Below are 17,143 nucleotides of genomic sequence, written 5' to 3'. Positions count from 1 at the left end.
TCATACCTTATACTGCAGCCACACTCAATGCTTTATAATTCCAGGAACGTGCTGTGATGTTTCAGACTTGCCTTTTCTCACATTGTCTTTCTGTCTGGTATACTATTTCTGCCTAGCCGATTCAGGCTTGGTTATCTCTGATTTACGAAGCCCTCCACTCTGCATCAGGGAAGAGTTAGGACCCGTCTCTCATGCACACACACACCCTTTTGAGGGTTTCTCCTTCAAAGCATATGGCCTTGTGGTTATCAGTTCTCTGTAAGGCTGATGGTGACAGTGGCTCACTCTTGTTCCTAGAAAGGAGTCTACACAAGGGGGCTGACACACGTCCTGGGGTGAGGGGAGAGGACCTGGGTAATGACTGTACAGGTTGCTCACGAGGGTGGTGTTGGCCCACATGAAGAACTCCTTGAAGCTTAACACAGCTGAAAAGCCTTGAGTGAAGCTGTGCTCCAGGTGTCTGTTGAAGTGGTAGGTGCTGGGGTCCCTCTGCCCATAGGCAACCAGCAGCAGCATCCACAGGAAGCCCAGGTATGCTGAGAAGGGAGGCATAGCCCCTGGTCAGGTAGGGTCCCCAACTTCCACCAAGCCAAAGGCAAGAAATGAAGTGGTACGTGGCTCGGAATAGTCGAGGTCTTGCAGACCAGCTACTCAACCCCCTAGTGACAATGGAACCAATCCTTAGTGGGAATGAATGAAGTCCACAGATCATGAGCTTCCTACCTGGGTTCAAATCCTCACTCTGCCACTTCCAAGCCATGTGCCTTTCACAAGTGACTTAACCCCTCTGCTTTACTCTCCTCCTCTGTGAAATGGGGGTAATAATTCTATTTCACAAAGTTGTGATGGTGAGTCAACAAATTAATATTTATAAAGCACTTAAGAATAGTGCCTGCCCAGAATGCATGCTACATAAATGCTTCTGGAAAAGAATCTTTTAAAAATGAGGCTCCGTCATGGTGCAATGCTGAGGATGGAGCAATGAAAATGACAGTTGTGTTCTCTGCCCTCATGGAGCTCACCTATGGACAGGTGAGTATGATGTAAGGGCCCTTCACATACAAAGATTTAGTTTAGGATGCAGCCATCAGGATGTGGGGGATGCAGACCCTTACCCAGAATCTCTGGATCCAGGGCCTGGGAATATGCATCCCAAAAACCCCCTCCCTGGGATGAATTGGGGCTCTGCCCACACCCCTGGGCTCTCTTCATTCTGTAATATGCTGCTACTCCTATGCAGGCTCCCCTGCTCTCTGCATTTGTCTGGCCCTATGTGCTCAGACATTGGGAAGGCAAGGTGGGAGTGCTACAGGGTCAATGTCCTCCCCGGGAGCAGCCCTCACCAGTGACCTGTGAGTGACAACCTGGGGGTGTGTACTACATGCCCCCACAGAGGTCCCCACAGGACTGAGCTCCAGTTCCCACATGGAACCCACTCATCAGCTCAGTTTCTATTGCTTCCCTTCTTTCTCCTGTACTTTCCTCTACTCTACTGTGTTTCCCAGGATCACCTCCCAAACCAACTACTTATACCCCAATCTGCTTATGGGAGGAACCCAGACTAAGATACACTGTGGTGTTTGGAAGCCCCTGGTCAGTAGCCTTGGAGAGCCTTTCTGAAGCCTTCAGGCTGAGAATTAAAAAACAAGGAATTAGCCAGAAGAAAAGACAGGGAGGAGAGAAGGTACTTTCCAGGCAGATTAGATTAGCCTGGGGAAGGGCCTGGGGTCCAGAGAGTGCAAGGAGTCCTAGGAGCTGCAGAACATGGTGTGACCACAGCTCAGGGCACAGAGGGCTGGGAGAGGTGACCCAGGGTGGGCAGAGCCACGGTAGGGAGTTCAGATTTTATCCTAAGGGCCACGTGGGGCCACCAAGGGATTTTAAGTGTAGGGGAGAAGCTGGGGCTTCTTCAGTTCTGTGCTGACAACCAGCGAGTGGGGAGACTGCTTGTGGGTGACGTTGGTTGCTTACCCAAGATTTCTCTGATGAAGGCAAATGCCTTCTGTTCCTTGAGATGGGTGGTTTTCATCTTCTCGATGTCAGTGGTCAAAGGTGGCTGGTAAATGTCCTTTCTGCTGCATCTTCGTGCTCGGAACAAGGCAGTAGGGTCTGTGAAAGCAAGGGCACGAGGACAGTAGAACCAGCCTCTACTTTTGCATCCAGAAGTGTCCCCTCGCACAAGGAACATCAGGATCTATCATCCCTCCTCCTCAGGAGCCATTTTCCGGGGCTGCCCTCCATGCCTCTGCCCCACCATCCCAGTGCTCAGAATGCTGTTCCTCCTCCAGCTGGAGGATTTTCTTAGTACTGAAAGCACAAGGCCCTCCCCACCCTGTGCTCCTGGACCCTAGGACAGGTCTCAGTCTTCCTGAAACCATAACAGATGGAAGAAGGAGGGTAATTTATATTTCAAAGTCCTGTCATGTCTAATTCTAAATATCTTCTTTTTCAAGTCACTTCATCGAGCTATGGTTTTCATAAATTTTCCCATTAGAAGGCTACCTCCTTCGGTGATTTCAAGTACATGTACAGAGTTGGGCAACCATCACCACAACCCAGTTTTAGAACATCTTCATCAACCCAGAAGGTTCCCTCACGTCCCTGTGAAGTCCGTTCCTACTTCCAGTCTGTTCCACCCTCAGCCTCATTAATCTGCTTTCTGTCTCTATAGATTTTTTTCTGGATCTTAGATTTAGATGGAATCCTACAGTGCCTCGTTTCTTGTGTCTGGTTTCTTTCACTTAGCATAATGGTTTGGAGTCCATCCATGTTGTTGTGTAATTAGTATTTAGTTCCTTTTTTTGGTATGGATACACTCCTGTTTGCTTATGCACTCACACCTAAATTATTTCTAGCTCTGGCTGTTATGAATAATGCTACTATGAACATTCATGTACAGATGTTGGTATAGACATATATGTTCATGTCTCTTGGGTAGATTCCTAGGAGCGGCCATTTAGCTATTTCAAATGAACCTGCTGTGAACATGACTTATTCTCTGCATGGGAATAAGTCTTCATATCTCTGGGATAAATGCCCAAGAATGCACTTGCTGGGGCATATGGTGAATCCATTCTTAGTTTTGAAAGGAACGGCCAAACTTTTCCAGAGTGACTGTACCATTTTATATTCCCAGCAGTGTGTGAGTGCCCCATATTCTCTGCATCCTTGTCAGCATTTGGTATTATCACCACTTTTTACTTTAGCCGTTCCGATAGGGGTGTACTGTCCCAACTGTCTTTTGAATCCATGCCTTTCTTTCCATCCCCCACGGCCAGCCCATGTCACCTCTTGTCTGGATCATTCCAGTAGTCTTTTCCCCACTTTTACTTTTGACCCACTACTTCTGGTCTCCTAAGAGCAGCCTCTGTAATCTTTCTCAGAGCACAAGACAGACCATGCTTCTGTCCTATGTAGCAGCCCTCCAAAACCCCAGCACTTCCCGGGTGCCTCAAGGCTGTGCTCCCCACCTACCTCTCTGCCCTCATTTTGAACCATTCTCCTCCTAATTCCTTATGCTTGGGCTACACTGTCAGTAATCACTGTAAAATGACAAGCTCTGTCCTTTCTCAGGGGCCTTTGCAAGGGTCCAGGGTGCAGTCCCTCCCTTTGCCAGGCTCCAGGAGCCAATGTAGTTACCACCTCAGCAGAGGAGCCTGCATTCTCCTGGTCTCTCTCCAAGTTCTCCTTACATTTCACACTTGTGTTGTTAACTTGTTTAATGGGTCTCCCTAAGTGGGCTGTACCTTCCAAAGGCAACCTGCTCCATTATCCAGTGCTGCATTGCCTAGGGTGAGAGCAGAGATTGGCTTCAGATGGTCAAGAGGGAACCTTCTGAGGGGTGATGGAGCTGTTCCGAATCTGAATTAAGACAGTGGTTGCACAGTTGTAGAAATCTACTAAAATCAATGAATTGTACACTTGCAGCGAGTGGATTTTATGTAAATCATGTTCCTAAGCCATCAAACTGTCTGGCACACGGCAAGTACTCCCTGGGTGGCTGCCAGAGGAATGACTGAATGAATATTTAATTGTTCTGGAAGCTGGCGTCTCTTTGGACAAAAATTACTCTTTTGTCTTGGGAAGAATATTTTAATGGACCTTTTGGATCTGCAAAGCCAAAACAAAAAACAAACCCAAACCCTATCTTAGAGTGGAAGAATACAGGCCCATCGAGGAGGTAACCACACTATATAATAAGGTCAGTGCAATAATGTCGGTGTGCCTTTTGTATATTTGCTCCCGTTTCATTTTCCCTGAATGTCAGAATATGTGCATAGAGTACTAGAGTGTTGATTCTGTTCTGTTTGCTAGTTTTTATGATTGTCTTATTGTAGGCATTCTCAGGAGTTTAGGTTGGGAAGTATGAAACCAGGTTGGGGTGCAGGGGGCTGCTCAGTGGCCTCCTCTGACAGGGGTCAGCATGGCGCTGTTCTAATAAAACTTCATTTATGAGAACAAGCAGTGAGCTAGATTTGGCCTCCTGGCTGTGGTTTGCAGACCCTTGTCCCTGAACTCTCTGCAGCTCACCTCAAGCATGTTCTGTTTTGGTTTTTGTTCTAAGACCAGGGCCTTGAGCCTTGGAGGAGAAAGCTCCTTGCTTGTGATTACACAGAGAATGACAGCCATGCAGAGCTCGGCCCCCAAGGGGCCTCTTCTGGCCAAGGGGTCATGCTTGGGTGCATGACCAGAGAGAAAGGCTGGGGTAGAGAAGGAACAAGGTTGCTCTAGAGACAGGAAGGAGTCGTTTGGTTTTGGATGGTTTGGGGGTGCTTCTCCAATCAGGGGTGAAGGATTGATGGGGCAAGAAGCTCAGCAGCTGGGCTCTATAGGACTGTCTTAGCTTCATTGGGTTCCAGGACCCTGCCTCTGCCTGTGCGCCATTACCTGGGCTAGACAGACGTCCTGGGAGGGAGGCCACGGGCTCCTCCTCGTCCTCCACTCTCTTCAAGACCAGTGCGAAGAAGGCAGCAAAGCCCAGCACCTGGAAAACACCTGCTATGAAACCCAGGCCTGGGATGGAAACTATCAACTGTGTCCTGGGCACAGAAGCCATGCTCTGGGGAAGTCAGATGGGAACCAGCCCATCCTGTGCTGAGAAGGGATGTGGCTGTGAAAGGAGAGGGCCAGGGCACCTGGCCACCAAGCAGAGCCAGTGAATCCTGAGCTCCCCCTGCTTCTCATACCAGCTTTCCCACCTGCGCCCCCCCTGCTGGTGGACCCTCTTATGTCTTATACTACCTCTAGTGCTGAGTTCCATCTCCCTTCTCCCTCCGTCCCTTCCCTTTCTTCTGTATTAAGTAATTCATTCCATCCATGCCTTCATCTCTGCACCTAAATGCATGAGCTTAGAAGGATTCTGTGCTTTGGTTGGGACCAAAATGGCTCGTGACTCTATTCTTACTATTCTCAGACTAGATTAGAGATGTCAGGAGTTGTTTAAATCTTCTGATAAAGGCTATTGGGGGCAGAACTGGGGAACTAATGGATGCGATGGGGGTGAGATTTGGAGAGTCTCATAGGCGTCCAGATTCACTGTAAATATCCTCTCCTTTCTGCAGCCCCCACCCCCTACCCCAGTGCAATGATATATTCCTACCACCTGATTCCTTCCAGGGGGAGCTGTGGCTCAGTATTTCTCCAACTCTGACAGTAACTTTACATTTCAGAGATAGGAGTGCATCTTCCAAATAATGCACGTATTTAATGACTTGGTGTTTTGTTTTGTTTTGTTTTTTCTAAAGATAAAGTTCCTACAAATTGCTGGCCTACCTCACAATTAAAAGGACTTCTAGAATTGAGGAAATATGGTATTATTCATATTTATACATGTGACCTAGCACAAGATGTTTGTGACTTTACCTTCCTAATCTCAGGTTATCATTTTTAGTACGGAGATGAGGACCCTCTTGAGGGTGACTGTGACTCTGACTTACCACATCTTGGTGAGCTGCCTGGCCTGGCCTAGTCTCTGTACACACCCCCCTCCCCAGCCCCAATCCCAGTGCTTGGATTATTATGGTGATTAACTTCATTATCATTTTCCCCCCAGCAAGGCACAGACAAGGTACTGTGTAGGTTTGTAATGAACAGATAAAGAATGGCTGAGCCTAAGGACAGAGCAGCTGGGAGAAAGGAGAGTGTGGGCACAGGCGTCAAGGGCAGCCTCACCTTCAGAGGCTGGGTGATGAACACGCTCTCCACGAAGGAGATGGCCACGGAGATGAGCCATTTGAGGGAGCCGGCCCGCCCGTAGTGCAGGCCGTAGAGCATGGTAAAGAAGGCTGCCACGCCACTTGTGGCCGCCACCAGGAGCCAGCCCACTAGGACGCACCACCAGGGCAGGCCACGAGGAGGCTTGCTGGCCATCCGGAAGCTGTAAAGCAGGGTGGGTGTGATCAGAGTGGCACCCTCTGGGCTCAAGTTCAAATCCCACTTCACCCCCACCAGCTCTCTGGCTGGGGCCAAGCTCTTTGACCTCTTAGACTCTCAGTTTTCTCCTCTGTATCTCATATCCTACTCAAAGGGCTGTTCTGTATTCTATCTGGCAGGTAGACTTTTGTTCTGTTGAGGTCACATTTATTCAGTGCTTCAGAGCCAGTCCCCACATGAAGTGCTTTGCACAGATTTGCTCTGTTATTCATGGGTTTAGAAGACCTATTGAATATAGAAAGTGCTAGATTATTCATGGGAAGCCTAGAAGGCTGGTACTCTATAATTTTTTCTAAAGTTTTTATTATGAAAATTTCTCATCATACAAAAATCAGTGAGCACTACATACCTCCAACAACTAGCTCAACAGCCATTCAACAGCCATCACTTCCCTGTTATGCTTATCCCATCTATCTTCAGTGTCTCTCTCCCTCCCTCTCTCCATTTTGGTTTTTGGGTTTATTTATTTTATTTTTTGCTGGGATATTTAAAAATAAATTCTAGACATAATGTGAAATCATCCCTAATTCAGAATATTTCTCAAAAATGATGTTCTTACTGAATTACAGTGCCATTGTCACACCAATCAAAATTAACAGTAATTCCTCAGTGTCATCTAATAGCCTGTGTACTCAGATTTCACTGATTATGTTTAAAAATGTGTTTTGAGTTAGGAGGTAGGAATTATTCCCATTTTACAGATGAGGACACTGCAGCTCAGAGAGGTTGAGGGACTTGTCCAAGGGTGCACAATTAGGAAACAGCCCACATGAATATGGTTCTAAACTGTAAACTACAACTGCCTTTGGCAAATAGCCCTATTCAAATCCTTCCTCCCTGAATTTGTACAGGAATCCTGAATCACTTCTGCCTGGGGAGATTTGGGTGAACATCCTTCCGAGGTGGCCTCGGATACGCTCTCTCTGCAGGCTCCCCCACTGGGGGCAGGTGCCCACTCAGCACCCAGGGGAGTGGATTACCCAGTGTATGCTGGGGGTGGGGTGCCCAGCTGTCCTCGCAGGCGGCCCTTCAGCATCTGCAGTTGGCTGAGGGCCCGGGTGTGGTTCTGGCCCTGCGGGAAGCCATGGGGTCCCACCAGCTGAAGTTCTTGCTCCATGTATTCCAGCTGAAGGTAGAGACACTGTTTGTAGGCATTGTCCTTCAGGGAGTCACTTGGGACTACCTCCGGCATCAGGCATTGCATTCGTTCTGGAGGGCAAGGGAGAGAGAGCATCAGCTGGTGCCGAATGACGGAGCAGACTGCCTGCCATAAAAACAGTGGTGTTAGTAACAGCTTCCTTATGTTGAGCACTTACTATGTGCCATGCCATGAGAGATCTAGGCTGAGAAAGATGGGGAAAGGTGCCAGGCTGCCATGGCCAGTTAGGATTCGTATGTTCAACTCTCACAATTTCCTAATATATCGACAAAAGAAAACAGAATAAATACCTATCACCTGCTGCCACAACCTTTTGCCAATCTTGTTTTGTCTCTGCAAACTACCCCCCCCACACACACACAACTTTTTTCTCTTTTTGGAATACCTTAAAGCAAATCCTAGACATGGTGTTATCTCATCAGCAAATAATATATACAAGATTTGCCTGGTGACAAAGATTGTTTTAGTCTTAATCTTTTGTTTTCAACTTATTTTTATTATGAAAAATGTTAAACTTAAAAGTAGAATAATGGAATAATGAGATAAACCTGCACACACCCACCACTCAAATTATCAACTCGTAAAAAAAAAAAAAAATTATCAACTCGTGGCCAGTCTTGCTTCCCTGGCACCCAGCCCACTCTCTCCACGTGGGTGATTTTGTTTTTTGTTTTTTTCAAATATTTTATTTATTTATTCATGAGAGACAGAGAGAGGCAGAGACATACACAGAGGGAGAAGCAGGTTCCAAGCAGGGAGCCCGACATGGAACTTGATCCTGGGACTCCAGGATCATGCCCTGGGCTGAAGGCAGGCACCAAACCACTGAGCCACCCAGGGATCCCAACACATGGGTGATTTTGAAGCAAATTCCAAGGCCCAGGTCATGTCACTAAATATTGCAGTAGGCTTCTACAGAAGATAGGGACTCTTTAAAAATAAAACCATGATGTCATTTTCAACTTTTCAGTAACAATAATCCCTTAATCAGATGAAATACACACATGGTCACCTCTTTCCCCAATTATCTCATGAATATTTCCCTACAATTGTTTTTTTTTTTTTTAATTTTAGCTTCCTAAAAAGTTTTAAAACAAAGGTTTTTTTTTTGTTTTAAATTACTCATTGCAAGAAAAAAAACAAACCTGAACATTTCCACTATTCCCCATGCTTTGACCTGGAGAGACCATGGGGGAGCTTGGCCTCTCCCAGCAGAACCAGGCCTAGGACTCTGGAGCCCAGGGGCACCTTCTCCCAGAGCAGTAAGGGCCCAGGTTGATCAGACCAGTGTTTATATTTGCAAGAGGTATGTGAAGCTAGATAGGGGAAGTGGCAGGAGAGATCACCTCTCCCACAGCTCCTCAAGGTCACCAGTGAGAAGTGAATGAGTGGGAAGGTAACCAGCATTGTGAAGGGTACAGCTAGGCTTGGGCTAGATGACGGTGAAGGTCTGGGGCCTCCCTCTGACTCAGGCCTCCTCCCTCAGCCTCCTTGCAGAAGCCACAGCTGCAGGTTCTGACATCAGCAGCCTTTATGTTGCAAGCCCTCTGGCAATGTTTCTGGAAGATACCATCACTCCCGATCAATTGTAACACCACCTACTGAATGCCTGCTTTGTATCAGGCTGAGTCTAAACTTTTCATGTGTCTTATGACCTCATTCAGTTCTCGGAATGAGCCAAGAGGCAAGGTGGATCAATACTCCCATTTTACAGGCGAATAAGCTAAGTCATAGGTTGAGCAACTTGTCCAAGGTTGCACAGCTGTTTTTGCAGCTGGGGGAGTCCCAGGGCCTGACTGACTCAAGAGTCCATAGTCTAAGGCCTCTGCTATGAACACCAAAGCCCCCAAATTCAAGGCCAGATGTCCAGTGCAGGTATGAGCAGAGTTCCCGCAGAACTGCCTTCATAGCCCAAGCCCGGCTCTCTGGGACAAATCCTGCAGGGTAGCTGGAGCATGGGGTCAAGGTTGGGCTGACCACAGAGTCAGCATGGGCCCAGCCAGTAAGGACATATGATCTTGTTTTGAGGTCATTGACTCTCAACATTCAGTGTGCTTTTAAGTCACCTGAGTGACTGGTTCAAACTGCAGATTCTGGCCTTAGCTACAAAAATGAAATCCACTATATCAGAGGGGTGGATGAAGAGTTTATGAATTCAAATTCCCCATTGTGTAGACCCTATGTCTGTATTCTAAACAAGGTTTAGTGGTTAGCCTGGTGCGCTAAAAATGGCAGCATTCTTAACCCTCACCAGCCAGTATGATAGCCACTGGCCCCCTTAATTTATTGAAATTAAGATAAGAAATGTAGTTTTCCCATCACACCAGCCACATTTCAAGTGCTCAGTAGCTACATGGGGCCAGGATGGTTGCAGATTTTAAACAGCTCGTCACACAAGTCATGATTTGGCAGCAGGCTGTGTAAAAGCAATGCAAGAGACACCTAGGGGCTAAACAGTATGTGTCTGGAGATCTGTTGTGGCCTGAAGTATGGGGTTGCCCCCCTGAGGAAGGAGTGCTTAAAACACTCCTTTACAAACTAAAGTCTGATTAGGAATTAGCTAAGAGAGGAGAAGAGAAAGAATATTCTCAATGAAAGGACAGGTACATGAGTAAAGGTCTTTAATGGCAAGGCAGCTTGGTATCGTAAAGAGAGCGGGTTGCCTGTGTGCACAGTGGGAGGTGATAGCAAGTGGTTGCAGTGGAGATCAGTGAGGGAGACCAAGTAGGACTTCACTCCCTAGTGATACAGACCTGCCTCCACCTGGCCCAGACATGCCCCCTTTCTCAGCCCAGACACATCAGGACTTACCTTTCACTTGTAGAGACCCAAGAGGCAGTATTAAAGGGTCCTCTCTCTGTTTGGCTTCCTCCCAGAACTCCTGCCCTTCCATGTTCTGTAGACAGATGACATCTTCCATCAAGACCAGCAGTTGATTGATGTCCGTTAAGGTTGCTGAGTCCCAGCCAGAGGCAGGTGGTGGCACTTTCAGAGCTTTAAACAGGTTGCTGACAAGTCTCCACATATCCTGCAAGTCAGCCCAGGTTGGGTAAGGGAAAGGTGAGCTAAAGGTGAGGGGGCAGCATAGTGGTTAAGAGCATTCACCCCGGCGCCTGGCAGTTTGGGTTTGAATCCCAGCTTTGCCCACTGAGATATCATGTTGGATCATCCCAAGCTTCCATTTTGTCACCTATAAAATCCCTTTTCTAGGATTCAAACTGGCTCATTCCAGGCTCTTTTTCTCAAAGTATGTCATGTATTAGGTGCTCGGTAAATGTTTATTAAGTGAATGAATGCAAAGGGAGTCCCTTCTGTGGGGATCCAGGGATCCAGCTGGGATCTATGATAAAAGTGTAAAAGTTTAATATTTTGTATGCACTAGGAACACAAAACGTGTGTGCGCGTATATATATGTAGGTGTTTGTGTGTATGTATGTGTGCATGTGTATATGTGTATGGTGTGTGTGCATATGCATGTGTGTACATGTACAGGTATACAAAGGTATATATGTGTGTATGTCTTTGTATATATATGTGCATGTATACACATGCACCTGCACAATGTGTATGTGTGTGTACACATGTATATATGTGCACAACTGAACGTGTGTGCCTGTTGATGAACCTTGGTGACTGATGCTGTCAGACATCATGGGGTGGATTGCCGGGCCTCAAGCCCCAGGACTCCCTCCCACCATTTCTGCCCAGGCCCAAGCACCCTCACACCGCCAAGGTTGAAGACATGCCTTGGTCACCACTTCAAGTGTCAGAAGACCATCCTCCATGGGCTGCAGTGAGGAGGCCAGATTGAGGGGGCCTCTGTCCCATTTCCCAGTTTTCTGCTCCTTAGTGACCCGAGGATGGGTGTTTCGAAAGATCTGAACAATTAGGAGGTTGATAGGGAACATGAGGAGAGAGCTCTCCAGTCCAATCATTACTTCCTGCCAGGTGAATTCAATTTTACCTAGAACAGAGGAAGGAAAGGGTCCATGGGAAAGTCTCCTCCACTGCTTCCAGAAAGTGGCTGCACAGTAAAGATTAATCTTGCCCAGAGAGAGGTCTTGCCCTTGAGTGGCTCCTGGGAGGTGACCTCTAAGCTCTTGAGATGTTCTGTCTGGTAGGTTCACCTTTGTTTACCTGAGATCTTGGGCCACACTGTATAGTCTATGTTAAGAGTGATTTATGATGTAGGCCTTGGCCACACAGTATCACCTCAGTCTCTGGAGAGGTTGGATGCTAAGGTCAGCCATGTGGGGGTCAGATATGTCTATGTGAGCAAGCCCCAGTAAAAATTCTGGACACTAGGGCTCAGGTGAGCGTCCCTGGTTGGCAATACTCCATGTATGTTGTCACACATCATTGTCAGAAAGAGTGAGCATTGTCATAGCTCCCCTGGGAGAAGACAACTGGAAGTCCTACCTGGTCCCTACCTGGACCCTGCCCCATGTGCCTCTTTCCTTTCCTGGTTTTAATCTCTATCTTATGTCTATAATGAGCTTAATGGTGTTTCTGACTTCTGTGAATAGTTCTAGGGAATTACTGAACCTGAAGGTGGTCTTGGGACCTTGGGAGTTATGTGGCACCCACTGGCCACTAGCTCTGTCATGACATTGTGAGTTACCCAAGTCCATCTTTTGCTCAGCTGGGTCCTTGGGAACACCCCAGAACATGATGCTGGTCAGCATGGTGCAGAGAAGCAGAGAGAAGCAGCAGGACACCCTCTGGACACGGGTGAAGTTGCTCCTAGCTGAGCAGCTGAAGATGGAGTACCAGATGTGTCCATCCTGGAAGCCCGTGGAGGTCTTCATGAAAAACAGGTGGCTGTGAAAAGGCGGGGTAGGGGGCAGGGATGGGAGAAGACTGGTCTCTTCAGAGCAATCTTAGCATAAGAGGGAGGGGTTTGTTTCTAAGATTTATCCTCTATGTTCTCTAATGTGGAAGACATGTAGCATCTTAGGATCACTTAGAGCTAATGATGTGGGCTCCGAACGGAGTGTGTTGGAATCCTAGGCAGCCCTCCTACTCACAGTGTGTCCTCAGACAAGTTCCTTTCCTCTTTGCATGTCAGTTTACTCATCTGCAAAATGGGGATTATAACAGAACCTGCCTCATGGGATTGTTGAAAGGATTAAGCAATGATTTTTGTAAAGCATTTGACAAAGTAGCTGGCATATGTGGGAGTGTTCATCAGTGTTAGCAATGATTATTTTTGTTATAATTTCAAAATAATAATGTAACTATAATGTTGTTAGGTTTATTATAGTCGGTGAATTAGAGGATACTGGTTAAAAATCCTAGGCTCTAACTTCAGGCTCAGTTTGAGAGGATCAAAATTGCAAGACAGAGTTTCTGAAAATGGCACCATATTGTCCTTAGGCATCTGTGTTGGTCTAGAATTTAGACTAGAATTCAGTTAGTCTAGAATTTAGTCTAACCACAGGACTTGCACAGGAGCCCAGATTCTCCTGAGAGTGTGTGGAACTGACATCTCCAGCTGGCGCCTGTTCTGGTGGCTAATGCCAGCACCCTTCAGGCTTGCAAAGTACTTTGACCCATCTCTCTGCTGTGCAGAGTAAAGGTACGTAGGAGAAAGGTCAGGTACCAACACCAGTGACTTTCCACATGATTGTTCTACTCATCGTACTACTGACAGTTCAACAAATATTTGGTGAGTCTGATGCAGTGTGCCACATGTTCTGCTGGGCACCAGGATTCATGGGGGAATGACACAGCCCTGCCTTCAGACGGCTCTTTGTCTGGTTTCTAGGCATCACACATTTGATGCATTGAGAGGATAATATCTGTTCTTATAATGGAGCACTTACTCTGAGCCACTCACTGTGCTAAGTATGCTACCCACATCATTTCACAGGACCTGCACAGGTCCCCTTGGGGCAAGCACACTGAACAAGTCATTCTTTGGATGTAGAAACTGAGGCCTGGAGAGATGAGCTGACTTTTACAAGGGCATGCAGCCAGTCAGAAGGAGGCCTGTGGAACTGTGCACTGTGTGCCCACATCGATGTTCTGCTTCTCCTGGGGCTCAAGTCTCTGTGACTCCAACTTCTTCCCTTTGCAGGCTCAACTGTTCACAGTGGCAGCAAGGAGGAAAAGTCACCTTTTAGTAAACTCACTGGAAACAGACTTTGCTCTTGAACCCAACTCAGAAGCCATTTAAAGTAGAGGTCACAGGGATCCCTGGGTGGCACAGCGGTTTAGCGCCTGCCTTTGGCCCGGGGCGCGATCCTGGAGACCCGGGATCGAATCCCACGTCGGGCTCCCGGTGCATGGAGCCTGCTTCTCCCTCTGCCTATGTCTCTGCCTCTCTCTTTCTCTCTCTCTCTGTGTGACTATCATAAAATAAATAAAAATTAAAAAAAAAAAAGTAGAGGTCACAAAGTCAAATGCCTAGAGGGACCTCTAAAGTCAAGTTAAATCAAGTGTGTTGGGAGTAAGGTATTAGGGAGTAGGTGAGGACTGTGGCAACACAGAGAACACATGGCTCTTAGAAGAAGGCTGGTACTCCGCTCCAGCAGATTGGAGTCAAGCAGGAACACTGGCCCGGCATCTTCATACTTGTCAGAATTTTGTGGAGTCTCTTGACTTTTTTAATATTGGTTGGGAACAGGCTAAATGTCCATTGATAGAAGAATGGTTGAATTAGTTGTGGGACATTTAGTCTGTGGAAAATTGCACAGCCAGTGAGGAAAACTTTGACCTAAACTTACTGTCCTGGAAGGATGTTTATGGTCTATCATCAAAGAAAAAAGGTGACAGGGGCACCTGGGTGGCTCAGTCATTTGAGTGTCTGCCTTAGGCTCAGGTCATGAGCTCAGGGTCCTGAGATAGAGTCCCACATTAGGTTTCCTGCTAAGCTTCTCCCTGCTTCTCCCTCTGCCTCTCTCCTCCACTTGTGCTCTCTCTTGCTCTCAAATAAATAAATGAAATATTAAAAAAAGAAAAAAGGTGACATTTAGAGTAATGCCATTTTAAAAGATAGAAAATAAATAGTCTGTGGTGTTATGTGTGTGTACACATGAGTGTGTGTGTATATATTTGTACTTGCTTTTATGTGTTTAACCAGATGTGGAAGGAAGGAAAGCCAAAGGACACACATGCTGAAATACCCATCTAGGGTAAAATTGCATGAAGAAGGAGCCCCAGATGACCTGACATGGAATCACCATTCAAATCCATCTGTTCACTAATATAAAATATATTTTTCTAAAACATGTGTAAGGAAATATGGATAACTGTTCAACAATTTCACCACCTCAAAGATCTATGTCCAAGGGTCCATGTCCCTCCAGGGCCCCTCAATCCCAACAAGAAAAAATAATTGGTCATTAATGTCACCCAGTTCCAATAGCCAAAATGTGCTTTTATCTTGCTTTGATTGGATTGCAGTGCAACTTCCCTAGAGATGAAACAACAAGGTAAACAGCATTTCCTTAAAAAGAAAAAAAAAGTACCTGAATTGCTTCCTGTCCTGCTCTGTGGCCACAGGAAATACTTTGTCAAGGACACAGTCTCCGACATCAATGGACAGCCACGAATTGCAGAGGAAATGCCACTTCCGGTCCCTAGCCAGGTCATGCACCAGCACCCGGCTCACATACCTGGAGAAGAGACCCATACTTCTGAGGACAAGGTTAGGGGTTGAGGCTTCTTTGGATACCATGAAGGTAACAGCTTTGCAAACCTGCATTTAAGAACAAAAACTCCTAAAAAGAAAGATTTCGTATTTTTCTGCACTGTTTTTATTTGGTGCCTTGACCAAAATGCCCTAATCAGTGGGTGAATTGGCCTCATGTGGGAGCTCAGCTAGTGTGGAGAGCCAGCTCTTGGAGGCCGCCATGTTTTCGCAGATATGCTGCAAGAAGGTACATTCTGAAACTATTAACTCTGGTGCAGGGCAGTAAGCCCACGGCCAGTAACCAGATGCAAGTGAGGAAAGCCAAGTTGTGTAAATTGTATGCATTCAGGGAGGTGCAAACTTAGGCACACAACCTGATCTTCCTGCAGGCTTCCACCCAGAGAGTAAACCATCTATTTTGGACTCAGGATTTCATGGGTATCATCCAACCTGATTTAGGTCTTGGAGACCCAGGGAAGAAATGAAATCATCTCTCCTCTGCTGGTATGTCAGCAGTGTAAGTGCTCTGTTTTGTTTTGTTTTTCTAGGATTTTATTTGTTTATTCATGAGAGATACAGAGAGAGAAGCAGAGACATAGGTAGAGAGAGAAGGCTCCTCGCAGGAAGCCCGATGTGGGACTCAATCCCAGATCCTGAGATCACGCCCTGAGCCAAAGGCAGATGCTCAACTGCTGACCACCCAGGCGTCCCATGCTCTGTTTTTTGTTTTTTGTTTTTAAGTTGCAAGCCACTGATGGGTGATCAGATTGGAAATGACTCCTTTAGGTCACTAGTTTTGGCCTCACACAGAATCCTCAGGTGGATGCTTAGCTCGGAGTTTGCCAGGTGTGTCACCTTGGACAAGTCACTTGTCTTCTCTGAGTTTAGATTTTTCCCACCTATAAAACAAGAATGAGAGTACTTGCCCTTGAGGAGCCAATGAGAAAAGGCACAGAAACAGGAAGGCTTAACTTAGTGCTCAGCTGTGACAGGTGTTCTTAGCTCTTCTACTAAAGAATCAGCCCAATGTCTCATTTAGTGTCCTCTTAGTAGGCAAGATTTGTCTTTACAATGGGCATCTATCCCCATTTTACAGATGGGAAACTGGGGGCTAAATGAAGGTTGATACTGCACATATGCCAAGGGTGGGGCTAGCACTGGACCCCAGGGTTGCCACTGCCAGTCCTTCTCCTAGGTATTGATCCAGTCTGTGTGGCTTGTGGATGGGTAGGTCTCTCTGACCATCAGTGTCTCTATCTATGAAGTGGAATCCATTCTATGTATTTGCAGAGACATGTGAGGATCAGCCAGGCAGCAAATGCACAGTGCCCAGCTCTGGTGTGGTATTTAGTGGGTTCTCATGGTGTGCCCACCCCTGACTTACCAGGATGGCCGGTCCCCTGAGTTGTCATGCCATAGCCGCAGGCTCTTCAGTTCCCCCAGGGGGAACAGGGTGGAGAGTAAGAAGACATCCACTCCTCCTCGCTCAAAAACTGGGATGTCAGGGTCTGACAGGTGGTGGGGTTCACTCTCTCCATCCAGGCCATATAGGGTGACAGTCACCTGAAATCCAGAGACTAGGAGTGGCCAACTCCACGTGGTAACCAAGCCCTAGTGGATATGTTTCATTGGAATTTCCCAAAAACCTATGAGTACCAACATAGCATGCCCCCTTCATTCTCTCCTCCTCCCATCTTGGACCTGCCTGAGTTATTTTTCAGTGTATGAAGATTTGGGATGACACTATCTACATTTATATCTTCAGCACGAGTTATAAAACATTTCTTGGTAACCTTTTTAAACTTTTCATATATTTATTTGTAAGGGCTATAGGGTAGGAAATGTCCCCCTCCCCCGCTGGCAACAATTATATTCCCACAGTCTCCCAAAGCACCTGGCACTGAGATATAAATCAT

The 17,143-nt window shown here is 46.8% G+C and overlaps 1 protein-coding gene and 1 long non-coding RNA gene across 2 annotated transcripts in view; one reads left to right on the top strand and one right to left on the bottom strand.

The window, feature by feature from the left end:
• The window catches only part of PKD1L2 (polycystin 1 like 2), a 57,972-nt gene that overhangs the window by 14,646 nt on the left and 26,183 nt on the right, over positions 1 to 17,143 (bottom strand). The window contains exons 17-26 of the mRNA XM_038538211.1: positions 16,612 to 16,790; positions 15,064 to 15,210; positions 12,213 to 12,412; positions 11,338 to 11,555; positions 10,403 to 10,619; positions 7,413 to 7,641; positions 6,172 to 6,376; positions 4,888 to 4,984; positions 1,972 to 2,109; positions 351 to 536 (exon numbers count right to left, since the gene is read on the bottom strand). Of these exons, the coding sequence (XP_038394139.1) occupies positions 351 to 536; positions 1,972 to 2,109; positions 4,888 to 4,984; positions 6,172 to 6,376; positions 7,413 to 7,641; positions 10,403 to 10,619; positions 11,338 to 11,555; positions 12,213 to 12,412; positions 15,064 to 15,210; positions 16,612 to 16,790 (1,816 nt within the window). The remainder of the gene's footprint in view (positions 1 to 350; positions 537 to 1,971; positions 2,110 to 4,887; positions 4,985 to 6,171; positions 6,377 to 7,412; positions 7,642 to 10,402; positions 10,620 to 11,337; positions 11,556 to 12,212; positions 12,413 to 15,063; positions 15,211 to 16,611; positions 16,791 to 17,143) is intronic.
• Positions 4,071 to 17,143, top strand: part of LOC119871940 — a 47,563-nt gene continuing 34,490 nt past the window's right edge. Inside the window, exon 1 of the long non-coding RNA XR_005360040.1 lies at positions 4,071 to 4,201. This is a non-coding gene — a long non-coding RNA (uncharacterized LOC119871940). The remainder of the gene's footprint in view (positions 4,202 to 17,143) is intronic.

Source organism: Canis lupus, chromosome 5, assembly GCF_011100685.1.
Source record: "Canis lupus familiaris isolate Mischka breed German Shepherd chromosome 5, alternate assembly UU_Cfam_GSD_1.0, whole genome shotgun sequence".
Lineage (NCBI taxonomy): Eukaryota > Metazoa > Chordata > Mammalia > Carnivora > Canidae > Canis > Canis lupus.
The sequence above is the reverse complement of the archived record's forward strand: the minus strand, read 5'-3'. Positions and strand labels throughout refer to the sequence as shown.